Consider the following 17,075-nt stretch of genomic DNA (forward strand, 5'->3'; position numbering starts at 1 on the left):
GAGCATCTGCTGCTGCCTGGGCTCAGCCCCACAGAGCCACACCAGTCCAACCTAGTGTTTGAGCTGGCAGGGGACAAACCAGCCTAGCACAGGGAGGTTCTCCCGCTCCCAAAAAGCCACGGCCCACTAACACCACACAGGTGAGCAGCCAAACGTACAGGCACTGCTGGGCAGAGGAGCCGTGCGCGTGTCCGGAGGAGCCCAACCCCAGGGGAAGGGGCTGGTGCCTTACGTGTCGGAGGAAGCAGTGGCTGACCCGCAGTGGGTGGTTGCAGCAGCTCTCAAGCTCTCGCAGGAAATACTGGCTGTGGAAGTCATAGAGTTTCTCCAGGTTCCCGAAGATGACGCTGCGCTTCCCGCGCAGGTCCTGGGGCAGGTCGAGCCGCTCCATCTCCGGGAAGTAGCTATCGATGATATAGCAGAGCGACCGCACGTACTCCCGCTCCGTGGTCACCATCTCATCAATGATGTGCCGCAGCTTGCTGCAACGGGAAACACTCGGCCTTGAAGGGAGCTGCAGCGGTTGGAGTGCCTTCAAAGCTGGGCTATCCCTGGAGAAGATCTCCCCGAGACCCAACAGGGAGATGAGATGATCCCTTAGCACCACCCAAGCTCACATTCACAGCTGTCTGTGACAGCTCTGACCCTGAGCACTGACAAAGCTCATGGCTGACCTAAGGATCTCTGCTGGCTTTTCTGTTCAGGAAGGACAAGCCCCAGGTCGGCTGTGGTCCTGACCCAACCTTGGCAGGACACACACAGCCCCTGGGCCCATCCAGCCCCTGCTCTGGACACAACAGGCTGACCCACAAACAGCCGCAGTCCCGAAACAACAGGCTGTCCTGGTTTTTGCTAGGATAGGGCTAATTTTCTTCTCAGCAGCTAGAAAGCGCTGGGTTTGGGGTTCAGTGAGGATTGTTATGAGAACAACGCTGGTAACTACAAGGACACTGTGCTGGGGCAGTTTCCAAGAGCAGAGGACCGGAAGGGGGGAGTAGAGAAAAGTGTAGGAGTTAGTAAAACCCAGAACTGACAGCTGGATGCGCCAATGAGATATTCCAGATCATATCATGTCATGTTTAGTGTATTAACTGGAGCTGACAGGAAAGGGGGGATATTGTCTCAGGAATCACTTGGGCTCATTTTTCCAGGATTGCAATTTCAGGTTCAGGGTTCCTTTTCACTCCTCTGGGATCATTATCAGCAGGTGGTGAGCAATTGTAATATGCATCACTCAGACATATATATATATATATAGTTGTTATCATTATTACTCTTATTATTTTAATTTTATTTTTACTCTAATTATCAAATTGTTCTTATTTCAGCCTACAAGTCTCCTCACCTTTACCCCTTCAATTCTCTCCCCAATTCCCTGGGTGGGGGAAGGCTGTGAGTGGCTGTGTCTTGTTTGGCTGCCAAACTCAGTTAAACTCTCACACGGGGAGAGCAGAAGTCATAGTAACTTCTGCAAGGAGTAGTCACCCTGCTGACTGGATGCAGTGGGAGGCAACGTTACCCCTGGGGGAACGTGAGCTCTGGTCCCAGGTGCTGTTGGGTTTGTCCCAGTAAAAATCAGAGTAGGAAACAAACCTCGTATCACTGCCTCAAGCAGCAGTTCCTGGCACGGGCTGCTCTGCATGGCTCTGAGAGGATCCGCTTTTAGGTACTCGGGGTTTCCACTGCGAGGCAGTGCAGCACCAAACATAACTACTCCAAGTGTGTCTGCCTTCCCTGCCGCTCAGCTGTCCCCCAAGCCATCTCCTGGCTCTTCAGAGGATGGACCATGATGGGAGGGCGGCTGCGTGGCTCCCTTGAGAAGCAGAGCCATCAGCCTCCTATCTGCTGGTGTTCATCCCCTGCCACGAGCTGTCCTGGCACATGCTGGGCTATCAGAGGCCCCTTCCAGAGGATTTCCCTGTCCCCAGCCATCCCATCCAGAGCAGAAGCACTGAAGGAACTCCATAGTCCCTGCATCCAGCACTCGTTTCTCACCTCTACCACTATTTTCTTTTAATTCTTTTCCAGTGAGAGCAGCTGAAAGAGCTGCCTGGTGGCTCCTGCTCAAGAACAGCCCGTGTCGCTGGGCTCTCCGTGTTCCAGGCACACTGCAGTGTGACAACAAAGTTCAACTGAGACCCTCAAGGACAGGGAAGGAAAAGAAAAGAACAAAAGCCAGCAATGGCCTCACAAAGATCTCAGCCCCAAAGGACAACTATAAACACCCTCTTACCTGTGAAGCAGCTGTAAGAGGGTACTGGAAGTGCCCCCCACCAGTCTGGGTACAGCCCCCCAGAAGTGTTGGGGTGATGCACTATGCTTTTGCTCTCACACTGCACCCCTACCACTGGTTGCTGGCTCCCTGAGGGCTATGTTTCTGTGAACCCTTGTCCCTAACACCAGCAACGTTCAGAGACTCCCTCTCCAGCCTGGGAACTGCTCTTTCCACGCTTATGAAGGAACCACGATGTGGGGGAAAGAGCAGTTTCTCTCATTTCTCTGCCTCCCCACAAAGGCAGGTGCCAGCTGTGTGGGGACATGCCTGTGGGCCCGCTCAGCCCCACACACAGGGAAGCTGGAGCTCTACCTCTCCACCCATCCACCACCACTGCTCTTCACACCTTTGCTGGCCACCTTCTCACTGCCCTGAGACCACAGCACGGAGCGTCACAGTCGCTTACCTGCCCCAGCTCCTGGCTTCCGACGCGGAGAGGCAGCCCCTCTGTCCCTCCAGCAGACAGTCTGCAGCCCAGCTGTGAGCAGTTGGCTGCCGCAGAGCAAAAGTCCTGTCCACCAGCTCTGTGCTGCTCACCTCCAGCCCCTTGATAAAGACGCCGGTGTTGCCGTACCTGGCCGGCTCGCTCAGCGTCCTCTGGCAGCCTGACCACAGGCTCTCACCGCAGGGGAGGTCGAAGCTCTGGGCCTTCCGGAGTATCCTCCTGGGAGGGGGCTTCCCAGAGGCTGGCGTGGAGGTGCAGGACGGCTTCACCTCCAGGGTTTCTAATACAGTCTCCAGGTTTGGTTTTTCTTCAGGCAGCTTTGGAGACTTGGGGACCCCACTGGCAAAAGAAACTCTGCTGGAGTGAGGACCAGGGCTGAGAGCAGCTTGGCAGGCAAATTCCTCCCCAGCACTGACATCGCCAGGGCAGCTCAGGGAGGGTGAGGGAGCTTTCTCCTTGGTCCACCCTGGAGAGCAGCTAGGCCTGTTGTAGCAGTGGGACGCGCTGTAAGTCCTGTCCCAGTGGGACCCGGGGGAGGCCCCCTCGGAGTGCCTGCGGTGGGACAGACTGCCAGCCTCGCTGCTGGCCCGGGGCTGCTCCCCTGCAGCTGGGTTGCGGTCTGACAGCAGAGACCTCCTTGTTCTCAAAGCTGCTTCAAGTTTCTTTTCAAAAACCAGTTTGGTCTCTTGGCATTTGGACCATGCAAATTTCCATTGCTTGAGTCCCTTGTCACTCTTCAGCTCACAGGCCAGCTCCTTCATCTCCTGGAACCGGGCATCGCTAATGTCCGGATGCTGCCCCCTGTAACTCTCCAGGCACTTGACCACCCCTGCGCAGTGCTCAGTGGAGCTGCAGTCCTCCATGCTGATGCAGGCAAGGTGTCTCATCCCTTCCAAGGCCCACTCGTACGCCTGCAGAGAGGGAGAACAACAGGCATCAGCCAGTCAGAGGGATTCGGGGAAGAATAACCCTAATTCGGTGCCTGAAGACAAGAGAAAGGATCAGTGTGTGGCCACCACAGTTCCTCGAGTGTGAGAGGAGGAGGGGGCTGCTATTGTCAATGGGGTTTAACAATTCAAGCAAAACAAACAGCTCCTTATGCAGATGCCTTCAGCTGTGCTGGCTGCTCCACCACAGCTCCACCTCCCTGCCACGTCCCTGTGATGCTGGGCACCCACGCTGCTGGGCATGTTTGTCCTCTCTGGGCAGGGTGGCCCAGGGGAAGCTGCTGCCAAGACTGCAGGAATTCACATCTCAGCAGGTATAAAACCCTGGAACTCGTCCTCCTCCTTCACCCAGCTGTTCCCACCACTGCCACACAGGACAAGGTCAAGGGGGCCTCAGAAAGCTGCAAGGAATGGGATTGCTGCTCCCCACACCGTTTCCCTGGAGCTGATGGCACGCGGAGGCCTGGAGCTCAATCAGAGCTGGGCTCTGTGGATCACTCCAAGTGCTCTGACCCATCCTTGCAGTGAGTAGGAACTGGAGATCGTGCAAGCCCAGCACAGCTTGTGCATTTTCCGTGCCCGCTGGCACCCCAGCGCTGTGCTGTGCCCTGCCCACCTGCCTGGCCCTGCTTGCTACTGCACCTCATGCTTGTGCTGGTGAGTCGACTACTGAGCTCAGCACTTCAGTTCTAATACTCCAGGAATCCTGGAAGCAGTTTCATGGGGCTTCACTCATACCTGACCTTGCTAAAACAGCTCTGCTCTATCAATTGAAGAAGAGGAGTGGGACAAAACGTGGTCCAGTGTGACAGACGCAAGGTGAGAGTGCCTCACCACCACAGCACGAAGGGGATAACGAAGCACCACACACTGAGACCTGTCTGTCATCAATAGAAGTGAGAAGAAATGCAAACATCTGAATCACTCAGGCTCACAAGCCACTACTTTATAAAGCAGGGATGATGACAAGGTTTAACTATAGAGCGAGATGCGACCAGCTGTCACAGGCCTGGCCAGGGAACTTTACTGCTCATCAGTGAAAACACAGAGTTACTTGTTAAAATCTGATGCACGGGGCAGGGAAAACATCCAGGACAGGCCTGGTACCTTCCACCACCTGCCCAAGATTAGGAGATGTGTGGAAACACCACAGGCTGCCCCTGAAGTGAGCCAGACCTTCTCTAGCACCTGGCCTGCCATGCCCTGCGAGCAGCAACACTCAAGGTTAGTGCCAGGAGCAGTGACCAGTCTTAGACCATTTTCCACCTGAAAAGCCTCACTTTGAGAATCTTCACTCAGAGAGCTTAAAGCACTTATTTTTATGCAGAATAAAGCCTTAGACACCAAGAAAATCCACCCAAGTTTTATGCAGACACAGAGCAGACGCTACATCCCCATCAGGGATGTGGTGGTCAAACAAATCAGGTGCCAGGCTCCTCTCCGTCGGTGACAGAGGCAGTCAGGGCAGGAGGTGTTTCATTCACACGGTGCCTACCTCCTGGATGGGGAAGGTGATGAGAAGCACTAGTTTGAGAGCCGAATGCCAGCATGTGAGGAGTACCCTGCAGACTGAGCACAGATGTCCCAGGAGTTCCCACAACCATCCACATTGCTCTTCTGAGCTGCAGCTGCACAGCGTGCGTGCAGCCAGAGCCCCATGACTCACACAGAGCAAGGAGCTGCTTCAGAAACACCAGCAGCTGCTGGGGAAACTGCTTCTCAAACAGCCCCACGCACCCACAGCACAGGACAACCAGAAGAGCAGCAGCTCCCTCTCCTCCCATCACCCTGCCTAGCGCAGCAACGCACCCCTGACCTGCCTCGCTGCATCCAGACCTTCTGCTTTCAACTTGCCCGCTGCTGGGGGCCGGGAGGGTTGTGCAGAGGCAGAGGCCATGCCAGACCCTGGCGAGAATCTGCATTTATCCGTGATGCAGAGGGGCTTTTATTCCCTGGAGGCAGAAGCACATCAAGGCGAGGTGAAATTCTCACTGCAGCAGACCCGCCAGCAGTGACAGTGACAGTCCAGAGATGGCCTTTTGGCTTTTCTTTTTCTCTTTTTTTTGAGCTGCTCCCTCCAGCTGTGTGCAAACTATTGCCAGCCCCTTCCAGCTCTGCCCTGAGCAGGGACTGGCTGTCACTGTGGGCTAAGGGCACGTCCCGTCTCTCTGGCTGTGGAGGTCAATGGGTGATCCTGACCAGCTGGATGCTGGCTCCCTTTCGCTCACTGATGGGAAAAACTGAGCTCAAAAGACACATGGGGCTATTAAAAAAAAAAAAAAAGGAGAGAGAAAAAAAGAGAGAAGAGAAAAAAAGAGAGAAGAGAAAAAAGAGAGAAGAGAAAAAAGAGAGAAGAGAAAAAAGAAAAAAGAAAAAAGAAAAAAGAAAAAAGAAAAAAGAAAAAAGAAAAAAGAAAAAAGAAAAAAGAAAAAAGAAAAAAGAAAAAAGAAAAAAGAAAAAAGAAAAAAGAAAAAAGAAAAAAGAAAAAAGAAAAAAGAAAAAAGAAAAAAGAAAAAAGAAAAAAGAAAAAAGAAAAAAGAAAAAAGAAAAAAGAAAAAAGAAAAAAGAAAAAAGAAAAAAGAAACGGGGAGGGGTATTTTCTTAGAGCAATGTGCAGGAGGGGCACAGCCAGCAGACCAGCCTGGCCTTTAGGGCACCCAGCTGGGAAGGCAGCTGCCCTGGAAGGCCACCTTTGAGGCTGGGGACCTCACCTCCATGCACAGATGGGAGAGAGAGAGGAGAAGAAAAAAAGGGGGAGGGGGGGAAGTTTTATTTCTAGGAAACTCTACAGATCTGCGTGGGGGACCAGTGAGGAGGAACAAGGGCTGGAAACCACGCAGGGAGCCCCCCCAGCTCTCATCTTCATACGGTGTCTGTCTGCTCTTGGCCAGGACTCCAGGGGCTGCGCAGAACTGACTCTCACTCTCTGTGGCGTTTCTTCCATCCCCAGTGCCTGGCGCAGGGCAGGGAACAGCTCAGCTTTGTTCCCTGCACAATGGGAGCAGCCCCCCAGCCCACAGCTTGCTTGGTGACATGCTAAGTGGCCACCAAGGCTTTCTCTAGTCACATAATCTGCTCCGACTGCCCCTGTTAGCAGATGAAATGGCAGCCCTGTCCCGGCACCCAGTGTGTCCCAGCACCCAGAGGGAATATCCTCATGCAGGTAGGGGCACTGCTGTCATTTCTGTCCTGGTCAGACTGCAAACCAGGTTTAGCCAAGCCAGGATGCTGCCCTCAAGCTGAGCTTCTCTGCTGTCCTGGTTTTTGCTAGGATAGGGCTAATTTTCTTCTCAGTAGCTAGAAAGTGCTGGGTTTGGGGTTCAGTGAGGATTGTTATGAGAACAACGTTGGTAACTACAAGGACACTGTGCTGGGGCAGTTTCCAAGAGCAGAGGACAGGAATGGGGGTGGAGAAAAAAAGTGAAGTAATTAGTAAAACCCAAAACTGACAGCTGGATGCACCAATGAGATATTCCAGATCATATCATGTCATGTTTAGTGTATTAACTGGGGCTGACTGGGAAGGGAGGCTGTGAGTGGCTGTGTCTTGTTTGGCTGCCAGCCGAGTTAAACTCTCACATCTGCAAAGCTGCAAGAGCTGCTCATATATAGGAGGAGGCACCTGTGTGCAGGGAAGCTGAATCTTCCCAGCCGTGCCTGGAATCAGGCAGGAAGCAGCTTGTACCTCAGCTTTTGATCTTTACAGACAAGTTGTTACTGAAACTCTCAATTACAGGATTAAAGTGCTTCCTGCAGACACAGGGCTGACCTATCGAGCAGCTCCATGAGGAGTCAGCAACAGGTTGGTCCTGCCAGGATGCCCGGGGCAGGCAAGGGCTCTTGGGGACCTGCTGTGATGTAAGGATGAGCCAGGGACTTCACTGGAGCACGGTGCAACCCTCAAGCCCATCACCCTGCCTTGGTCCCTGCTCATTTCACCATGGGCAAGGCTTGGAGTGCATTGAAGCTCCTGGAGCCTGTTGCCTTTGGCACCACTGAAGCGTCATCTGCAGACACAGGCCAAGAGAAACTGCTTGGGGAATGCTGCCAGCACTGCCAGCACTGCCAGCCTTCCAAGGGTCCTGGCTTCTCACCTGAGCCACCATATCACACCTCCCCAGCCACAAACCCACCAGATTTCTCTCAAACTCAAGATCCAGCAATCTCCAAGACACCTTCTGGGTAACCAAGACAGGAGATAATCATCATGCATCTGCAAGCACATGCCAGAGGAGGGGGGTTGCCTTTGTCTCCACACGGGGAGAGATGGAGAAGGTTTGGCCAACGTCTATAACTATTTTTTTTGTCACGTAGGAAACAGTGTCTGAATAGGAAGAGGTAGATGGAGGAGAAAGATCACAAACCCTCCAAACTTTGTGCAGAAGAAAAATGCACCTGGATGGGCGACTAATTCTGCTGCCAGTAGGTTTTCTTCTGAATCCCAAGTAACTGCATAAGGGAGCTGAGACAGGGCTGAGGAAGAGCCAAGACTGATGCTGGTGGGAGCAGCAGTACAGGCAGGGATGCGACACAGCTGTGGGTGTGACGACTGAAGAACAGCAACAAGACAGACCAAGTCCCCCATCCTCCTGTGGCCACATCCTGGGACCACAAGCCCCTCACTCCTTTGCTTTCTACAACACAGGGAGAGGGAAGCAGCACAACAGCTGGGAGCACTGCCAAGGACAGCGAAAAAGAAACCCATGTAATCAAAGAAGCCCTGATCCGGATTAGCCCTGATCTGGATTGCACGCCACTCCTGTATGCAAGCTGTGCTCCACTCTGCTTTTGTTAGCGAGACACAGCTAATTGCAGGTCTTTGTGGCAAGAAACAACTGCACAACTCCCCGTTTAACAAGACCCCCCTCTCACTAAGTTCACTCCCAAGAGCCTTTAACTTCAGCCGTGAGTCTGGAGAGCAAGATGAGGTTGGCTGGCAGCAACAGAGACAGAACTGGTGCAGCCAGAAAGCGTCGAAGCATCACAGGTACCATTGTGAACAGAGCCAAGCACTTCCCAACAGCTACACATGGTGCCACGCAGACACTGACCCCCACAGCAGCCCAGGGCCTCGGCACCAAACCCTGCAGAGCTGAGACAGAGGTCACAGCACCAGAGTGAAGAGTGATAGGGCACTTACAGAGCACAAACCCAAAGTAAATGCTGCTCTTCGGTGCAAACCCGCCTGCTCCTGGGTCTGCTCCTCTCAGTTGGGCTTATTCCCTCTATTATTCTTGACAGTTGCACTTGATAATCCTAGAGGTCTCTAATGATTCTATGAAAATCCAACTTGGCTTTAAGTTGCTTTGAGAACTGACTCCTGCTCACAATACTGATGTGTCCCTTGTCACAAGCTACCTCATGCACAGTATTAGCAGGGACCCACGGCTGGAGACTGCCTTGTATACCAACAGTTCTGAAGGACCACAATTAAAAAGTCATTTTACATCAAAATATATTGAAAGCAAAATTATCCAGGCTAAAACCTTATTGTCACACGAGCTGTCAGCTGGCAAACGGTGACAATCCTGTTCCTCTGCTCACTCACTGTAGCAGAAAGCAGTCAGCTCACCCCTCGCTTGGATCCGCTTCACGCTCTCCTCAGGCTCAGCGTGTGTTACAACAGTATTGTTAACTACAATAACTGTATTTCTTAGGTCAATGGAAGATTAATAAAACCAAACAAATAAAAAAAAAAAAGGCAACAAACACACATTGGAAAATTTTGAACCAGGGAAGCTGTGATCCTGATTAGATCACCTCATAGTGTCAGCATTTTTACTAGGAATAAGGCACTTCGAATCTCTTTCTGCTTCAGCTTTATGTTAACTAATTAACAGGGACACAGATCACAAAAAAATGAAGAGGCTGAAAACAGGAGATTATTCTTCCTCGTACCATTTGCCATTTCCACTGATCTTGCTCCTTGAATCAAGTAAGGCAATTACCAGGATGTTCGCAGAGTTTTACTGCGCACCACTTAGTGGTATTTCATTGCATGATGCAGGTGGGACAAAGCAAATACTGTCCCTACAGAGAGCCGGCAAGGTTTTGGATTCCCCTTTCCTGGTCAAGCGGGAGCACACAACTCCCACTCCTTCCTCACATAATCCTTCACATACTGTGCTCATGAACAAGCACAGAGAGAAGCAAAGGCAGCTTCTTTGCTGCCACCACCCAAACCAACAGCGCCCACAAAGGAAGGGGCAGGGGAAGAGCCAGATTTCAGGACCTGGAGATGTCCCTTGGCAAGTGGATTAATTGGTTTAAATTAGACCTCATCCTACCTTCCCATCTGTAGAGAGGGGGTCCATATCCTGCGCCCAGCTCTGTGCCATCAGTACCATCTCCTACAGCCCCGCTGAGGCAGGGCCAGCGCTTCAGCGCATCATCCCAGCTCTGCCTATTCACAAGCCTAAATACCAGACTGAGGAGCCCTGGAAACCTCAGACAAGGCAGAAGGGAAGGGGCCACGCTTCACACGAGAACTACTGAAGTGTGCAGAGAACACTCCGACTGGGCGCAGGCCAGATCTTTCACGCTGCAAAAACAAGGAGAGAAAACATCCCAACTGACCCCAAATTCAAGCAAAATTCGAGAGAGAGAGCAGTGATCCCTCCTAGACGTGGCGATGCTTTTTCCACATCACTAAAAGCCAAACCCCCCCTCGCTTCTAGCAAGATTTGTGGCTCTGCAAAAAAGGTTTGCTCTCTACTTGGACGTCCAAGAAACGTTGCAATTTCAGAGCACAAGCATTTCAGCAAAGCCACCACGTTAGAAGCAATCCCTTCTCCACGCAGAGGTTCACTGTCACTCTCTTCCCTACCCTGAAGCATTCCACTTTTCCAAACTATGTTTGAAGCCTTGCCTGGGATTCATTAGCAGCAGAAACCAAACTAATTAAAACCGTGTCCTACATAGGATGTAGCTGGTAAAAGCTCAGCTTTAAACACCGAGGATGGACTCACCCTCTTGAAATAAAAAGCTCTGAGTTGCTGTGTAGCTCACAGTGCCTCCTCTCTTCTCTCCAAGGGAGGGCAGACCACCAAAATCACCAGTTTGCCTAAAACTAGCTGCTAAGGAAAACAAACTTTAAATTCTGTCTTTTCATTTCTGCATGTTCCCAAGTGCTAGATGCTGCACAAACACTGCGAGAGGGCAAAGGATGAGAGACAAGTGTAGACTATAAACTCCTTGGATTTAGAAACAGGAGAACAGGTAGATAATCCACAGCTGGGCAGGAAAGAAGAACAAGGGGTCAGGGAAGCACCACCGGGGCAGGGCTGATCCCGGGGCAGGGCTGATCTCCACACACCACAGCTCAACCACCAAAGGGTGCTCGTTAGAGCGACATGCTTGGAAATTTTTTTGCAGCAGCACCCTGGCTGAACACAAAGAGAGCTCAAAAATCCCTTCATTTCCCCTCTGGGCAGCCAGGCTTAACAAGTCCAGGAGAGTCTAATTACAGGAGAATATAATTGGATAAAATAGGATTGCACATGATTTCTGCTCTCTTTGACGACAGCACGAGGACCCAAAGGGCAAACGTGGCTGCTTCTGCTGGAGCTGGCGTGCAGGATGAGTGCTTGCCCTTCGCTTCTCTAACTGCTGCCACTGCCAAGCAACACCTAAGGTAGCTCCATTAGGAACAGGCTGACTCAATCTCTGGATCACAACAAGCAACAATAATCCCTGCTTGGGTACAATTCAGAGCTTCGGAGAGCAGCCTGTGCCAGTTTCACTACATTATCTATACACAGACACACACGTACGCGTGTATTTATATCTGTGTGTGTGTATAAAATGACTCTCTAGGGAGCTGGGCTGCAAATGTCTGAGATTTGCCCTCCTTACAGCTTCCACTGCTCTGCAGCTGCAGAAAACCTCCCCACAGCCAACAAGGTGCAGCTTTCCTTTAGATTTTCCTCTTTGTTCCACAGTCTTCCATGACTTTGGGGCCTACAAGAAAGCTGGGGAGGGACTTTTTACAAGGGCAGTTAATGACAGAACAAGGGGAAATGGCTCTAAACTGAAAGAGGGGAGATGGAGATGAGATGTGGGGAAGAAATTCTTTGGTGTGAGGGTGGTGAGACACTGGCCCAGGTTGGCCAGAGAAGCTGTGGCTGCTCCTCCCTGGAAGTGTTTGTGGCCAGGTTGGATGAGGCTTTGAGCAACCTGGTCTAGTGGAAGGTGTCCCTGCTGATGGCAGGGGGGTTGGGACTGGATGAGCTTTAAGGTCCTTTCCAACCCAACTCATTCTATCATTCTATGACTTTGCACCCTTGAGTAGATTCTGACTGATATTTCTGTCCCACCCTGGGGATTTTCTCAATGTTTAAAAACTCCCGAGTCCAGAGGACCAGGGGCTGTTTGCTCCCAGTAAAGTGAGAACCTTTAATGTTTGCTTTTGCCACAAAGCAGCCTCTTCACGTTTGAGGCACTGCCCATCAGCTTTGTGCACTCACTGCAAAGCTTTTCTTGTCAATGAAATTCTGCTCATGACGCCTTTTTACCAGAGTAAGAGCAGATGCTGTTCCACTTCCTCGGTGAATATCATCCTTGCTTCTTTCTGATGCTTCACCAGCTATAAACTCAAACTGCATGCTGAAGTCTGCTTTGGTCACTGTCCTCCTCTCCAGCTGCCCCTAACAACTGGGATCTGATGGCAGGTCCTTCATTTGGCCACAGCCTACGCCAGTCACTACAGCGTCATGAAACCATCTAGAGATTGACTTGAAAGAAGTTACACATGTTGAGTGTAACACACTGACAACCAAGAGAGCAGAAGCATGAAGGAGCGACTGTTGGTGGACATACAACCACTGCCTAGAGGAGGAGAAGGAAAAGGGCAGCACGTTCTCAAGCTGTTTTAGTGAAGAACTTTCCTCTTTGGAGAGCGCCGAGAACCTCACGTTACCAGCCAGATTCAAGATCAAGCCACGCCAGGATGCGTGAGTCACCGAAGCTGGCAACTTGCACAACAGCAGCAAATCACCCCGTTCAGAGGCTGACGGCACCTCCTGAGGGTTTTTCCATGCTTCACTTTTACATCTGTCCCGACAGCCGCATGGTTACGCTGTACAAACACCCCCTGTCACACCGCAGGCCAGCGAGGGCCATTCTGTGACAGGCTGGGCTGTGTCAGTGTCTAATGTCTGCTCTGCACTGGCTCCCTTTTAATGAGGTTCTCCATACCCAGCTGGGGATTGTGAAACCTCCAGCACGGCTTTGGGCCTGGATGGGGAAGCTCCACAGTCGTCAATTCACATCCTTTCCCCTGTGACAAGCTGGGCCAAACTCCACTTAATCTTTATTTATAAGCTGCCCAGAGAGGGTGTGGAGTCTCCATCTCTGGAGATGTTCAAAACCCCCCTGGACACTTTCCTGTGCAACCTGGGGTAGGGAACCTGCTTTGGCAGGGGGGTTGGACTGGATGATCTCCTGAGGTCCCTTCCAACCCCACCAGCCTGTGGTTCTGTGATTCAGTGACGTGCTGGGATCTCTCTGCACTGTGGGTACTTGTGCCTTGGAAGATGTGGAGCTGAAACTGAACCCAGACACTCAGTGCATCTGTTGGGCCTCCCTTCTCCAGGGCAGCTGACAAGGCTGGAAATAGCTCCCTGGTTTCAGAGCACACGGAGATGTAACTCATAGGCAGCAGCCACAGGAGCCTGGTCAGAGGCAGCAGGTGCTTGGGAGAACCCGTCCATATGTCCAGGGCTTTGATATGCAGATGGAGCCATTGTGAACTTCAGTCCCATCTGTGCAGGCAGGAAAGCTACACGTCCAGATTGCCTGAACAGATCTATTTAACTCCTGTGACTAAAGGGAATTCCAGTTTCCAGGAAGATTTGAGCATCCAGATGGATGCCAGCACACAAACATTCAGAAAAATCTGTCACCTTGTGCAGCCCCTATCCCAGTATCAGAGTGAAAAAAAAGCACCTAAACCCACAATTTTGCACCCAAGCACAAGGCTGGGGTCAGCTGAGGAAAGACCTCTGCTAGCACCAGATCTTACACCTCAGCTGCAATGCTCAGCTGCAACACAAGCTGGGAAATCCCTAAACCTGCTGGGAGGAAATGCTGCTTCCCTGCCATGAGTGACTGGTTACCAGTGATCCTGCAGGAGATCCGATCCCACCTGGCTCAGGGAAAGGGAGCCCCAGACTTTCAGACAACGGTCAGTTTATGCTCCTGGGCAGCCAAGGACACAGGGGAATATTTACTCAGAGGTGCTCTGGAGATCAAGGATGAAGGCAGCAGATGCTTCCAGCACATCAGGCATTGCCCCCCTGCACACACAGCAGTGGCAGAACGTGCTGGCACTCCTGGGATCAGGGAAGGCAGTTGAGGGGTGAGCAGCCCACATCCCAAAAAGATGCCAAGTGCTGGGCTGGTACAACATCCCCCAGCCTCTCCTTCCTGCTGCCCTCAGCGACGGGGAGGATTCAGCCAGCACAGTGGGAGGGAGAAGGACCCCAGAGAGACAGATCAAGGCTTTGCCCCCCTGCACATGCCACAGACATCACACAGACCTCTTACTGCACTAAAGCAGAGCCTGAGGTGCTGGGGGAGGTGCTCAAAAGCATCTCAACCCAAGAATCTCTCACCTTCAACTGTGAATTGTGCTTGAATTTAGCACATGAAAAAAACCTAATTAATTCACTGCTGCTCCCTAACACTGGGGACCAGTCTCACCCCTGTGTTGTGCAAACAGAAAGCAGCACCAAGTCCTGGTGTTAACTACCATTTCACTCACCTATGGCTGCAGTTTGCTAGGAGCTAGGGGCACTGCTGTGATGCCAATTTAGCAATAAAGTCATTTATGAAACACAGGAGATAATAGCCTGGGCACCAGTAGATCCAGAGGTGGATTAACAGAGAATTCATAAACCAGAACAGTTTCCAAATCACTAATTTTGCAAGATAGAAAATTCTGGGGGAGCTGTAAGAGCAGAGGAGATTTAACCAGCCAGGGCTTCTTGTTTGTGCAAGAGGGCTGTCTTGAACTTCAAGGCAAAGCAGAAACTTTCTGATACACAAATACTCTTTGATGAGAAAGTAAACATCACAGACTTATTAACCTTGCAAGAAGACTTCTCCAGCAAAAACCTGGCGGGAAGGAGAAGGGAGATATTTCAGACATTAACCTTGCATGAACTCTGCCAGAGGATCGATTTGCCAACCTCTCGGCTCATTCCCCCAACTGCTTCAGGCTGCGCAGGAAAAAGGACACCCCTGAAATGGGAGAGCAAATCAGACTAAAGGGCTGTCCAGGGGCACGACTTCACAAGTGTAACTGAGGAAGGAGAGAGGGAAGAGAGATGAGACAGCTGCTCTCAGACAATGCTGCTGCCAGACAACACTGGCTTCCCCTAAAACAGTTCTACAGCACCAGGGAGGCACGGAATATATTCCTCTCTGTTGTGCTACTCGGATCTTCCTTCATCACCCTCAGTACTCGCAGCAGTAATCAGATGAAAGATGTCATCTGTGAACTTCAGCAGCCCCCAGAAAAGTCAGGTCAGTCTTGGGCAGAGGTAGAGAGACACCAGTGCGTGTGAAGCGTCTTCCAGAGACTTTATTACAAGCCACAGCAAACACCTCGGAGGTGCTGGGGGGCAAAGCCACATCCTGACCTGCCCAGGACTGCGAGTAAGAGACGAGCGTCGCAGCATGGCCACCCGAGAGTCTGCCCATAATAACTACACTACGGTCATGACACATCAAATGCCTCTTTTCCTACTTTCGTTCTACTAAGTTCTACTCTCCACTTCTCCTCCAAGCACATTCCCAGAGCAGGGAATCGTACCACCCTTCAGTAAAATTAATTCTCAACCTGGGCCAAACAGACTGTGAGAGGAAAAAGAAAAAACAAAAAAACCCACTTTTACATCCCAGCCACCAGGATCCTTTCCAGCTCCCCACAGAGCAGCACTCACAACCCTTCTTTCCTTATCAAAGGCTAAACAAAAAGATTTAGTAATTTATTGCCTGAAGGAGACTTGATTTTTTTTCTTTTTTCCCTCAAAACCATCACCTGAGACACTGTATCTGGTACATCATCAGAAACCAAGCACGGCAGAAGACAAGATACCAGCAGGTCGTTGTTCTCAGTCTTTTGGGGAGAAGGAGGTGATGACATCTGTGGAAGTCACCTAATTTATCACACTCTGGATTTCTGCTGCGGCATCTAAGATCAGACCCATCTCTCCAAGCTGGGAACACTGTGCCAGGGGTCCCGGTCACCTGGGGGACAGGAGCCCAGCAAACCTTGGAGCAGTGGCGGAGATCAGCCCGTTCTTGTGCTGTAGAAGTCTGGGCAGATGGAAAGGTACCACCTGCCCTGTGTGTACACCCAGCTAATCTGGAGGCAGGCAATCCCAGCAACAACTTCTAGGTGCAGTTAAATTACACCCAGAGAACCCATCACACAATATCCTTTAATAAAGAGAAGAGGGACAGGCGCTGCCGTACTACAGAGAGCATGACCCTGGGACGCAGAGGGGCCGCGCAGAGACGCACACAGCTCACAGGGCTCTGTCTGAGCACACAAAAGCCACACACAAAGCCCTCTGATTCATGCTGGACACACAGAGACGCGCACAAGCCACCCAGTGAAAGCCCTTCTCTACTTTGTTCTCAGACAAGCTCAATACAACTCACCCACCAGCCGGAGTGCCGGACACTCGGTACTTACGCAAGGGTTTGCTGTGGCTGCCGGAGTCAGGATGGGCTGTATTGGACTGGGAGGGAAGGTGCATGGAGATGTGCAGAGGATCTCCTGCCAGAGGGGCCTGGATGGGTGGGAAGAAGGGCCCCAGCCCCTCTTTGGGCCCCAGAGGCAGCAACACTTGTTCAGGGGATGGAGCGCAAAGAGGCTGGCATTCCTACAGCAGCAGGGACAATGGGGAGGGATGAGGAGGCGCTGCCATAATCAAATGCAGGCCAGCTGGCCCTCCCCCAGGAAGGGCAGGCACCTCCTTCACTTGCCAAAGGCTTTGTTTTCTAAGCCACAAAGTACAAAGCGGCTGAGGAGGAGAGGGAGAGGAGGAGGAGAGAGCAGAGCAGGTAACCCAGTCTGCCAGAGCTGTCAACACAGATGGAGAGGGGTTGGGCAACACTCTGCCTGCTCCAAGAAGAGCTCAGAAGCAGCAGCTCCTTGCACGCAGCAGAAAGAAGCCAGGGATGGCTGGAGATGGCTACTGAGGAACCAGAGTCAGCACAGGCTGATGGCCAGGGGTCCTTTGAGAGAAGGGATCCAGGGGTGGGAGCTGGAGAACACCACTGAAGGAACAGCCCATGGAGCAGAGCCCAGAGAAATGGAGCGTGTCCAGAGAAGGGCAACGGAGCTGGGGAAGGGCCTGGAGCACAAGGGTCCTGAGTTCCCTTGGGGCTAGGGGAA

General features: G+C 51.8%; 1 protein-coding gene across 1 annotated transcript in view; it reads right to left on the bottom strand.

Moving 5' to 3' along the window:
- LOC104526351 (pleckstrin homology domain-containing family G member 4B) overlaps positions 1-17,075 on the bottom strand; it is a gene marked incomplete at both ends in the record, with an annotated part of 30,257 nt that overhangs the window by 5,267 nt on the left and 7,915 nt on the right. Inside the window, 2 exons of the mRNA XM_010169788.1 lie at positions 233-482; positions 2,682-3,631. Of these exons, the coding sequence (XP_010168090.1) occupies positions 233-482; positions 2,682-3,631 (1,200 nt within the window). The remainder of the gene's footprint in view (positions 1-232; positions 483-2,681; positions 3,632-17,075) is intronic.

Source organism: Antrostomus carolinensis, unplaced genomic scaffold (genome assembly GCF_000700745.2).
Source record: "Antrostomus carolinensis isolate BGI_N321 unplaced genomic scaffold, ASM70074v2 scaffold14670, whole genome shotgun sequence".
Lineage (NCBI taxonomy): Eukaryota > Metazoa > Chordata > Aves > Caprimulgiformes > Caprimulgidae > Antrostomus > Antrostomus carolinensis.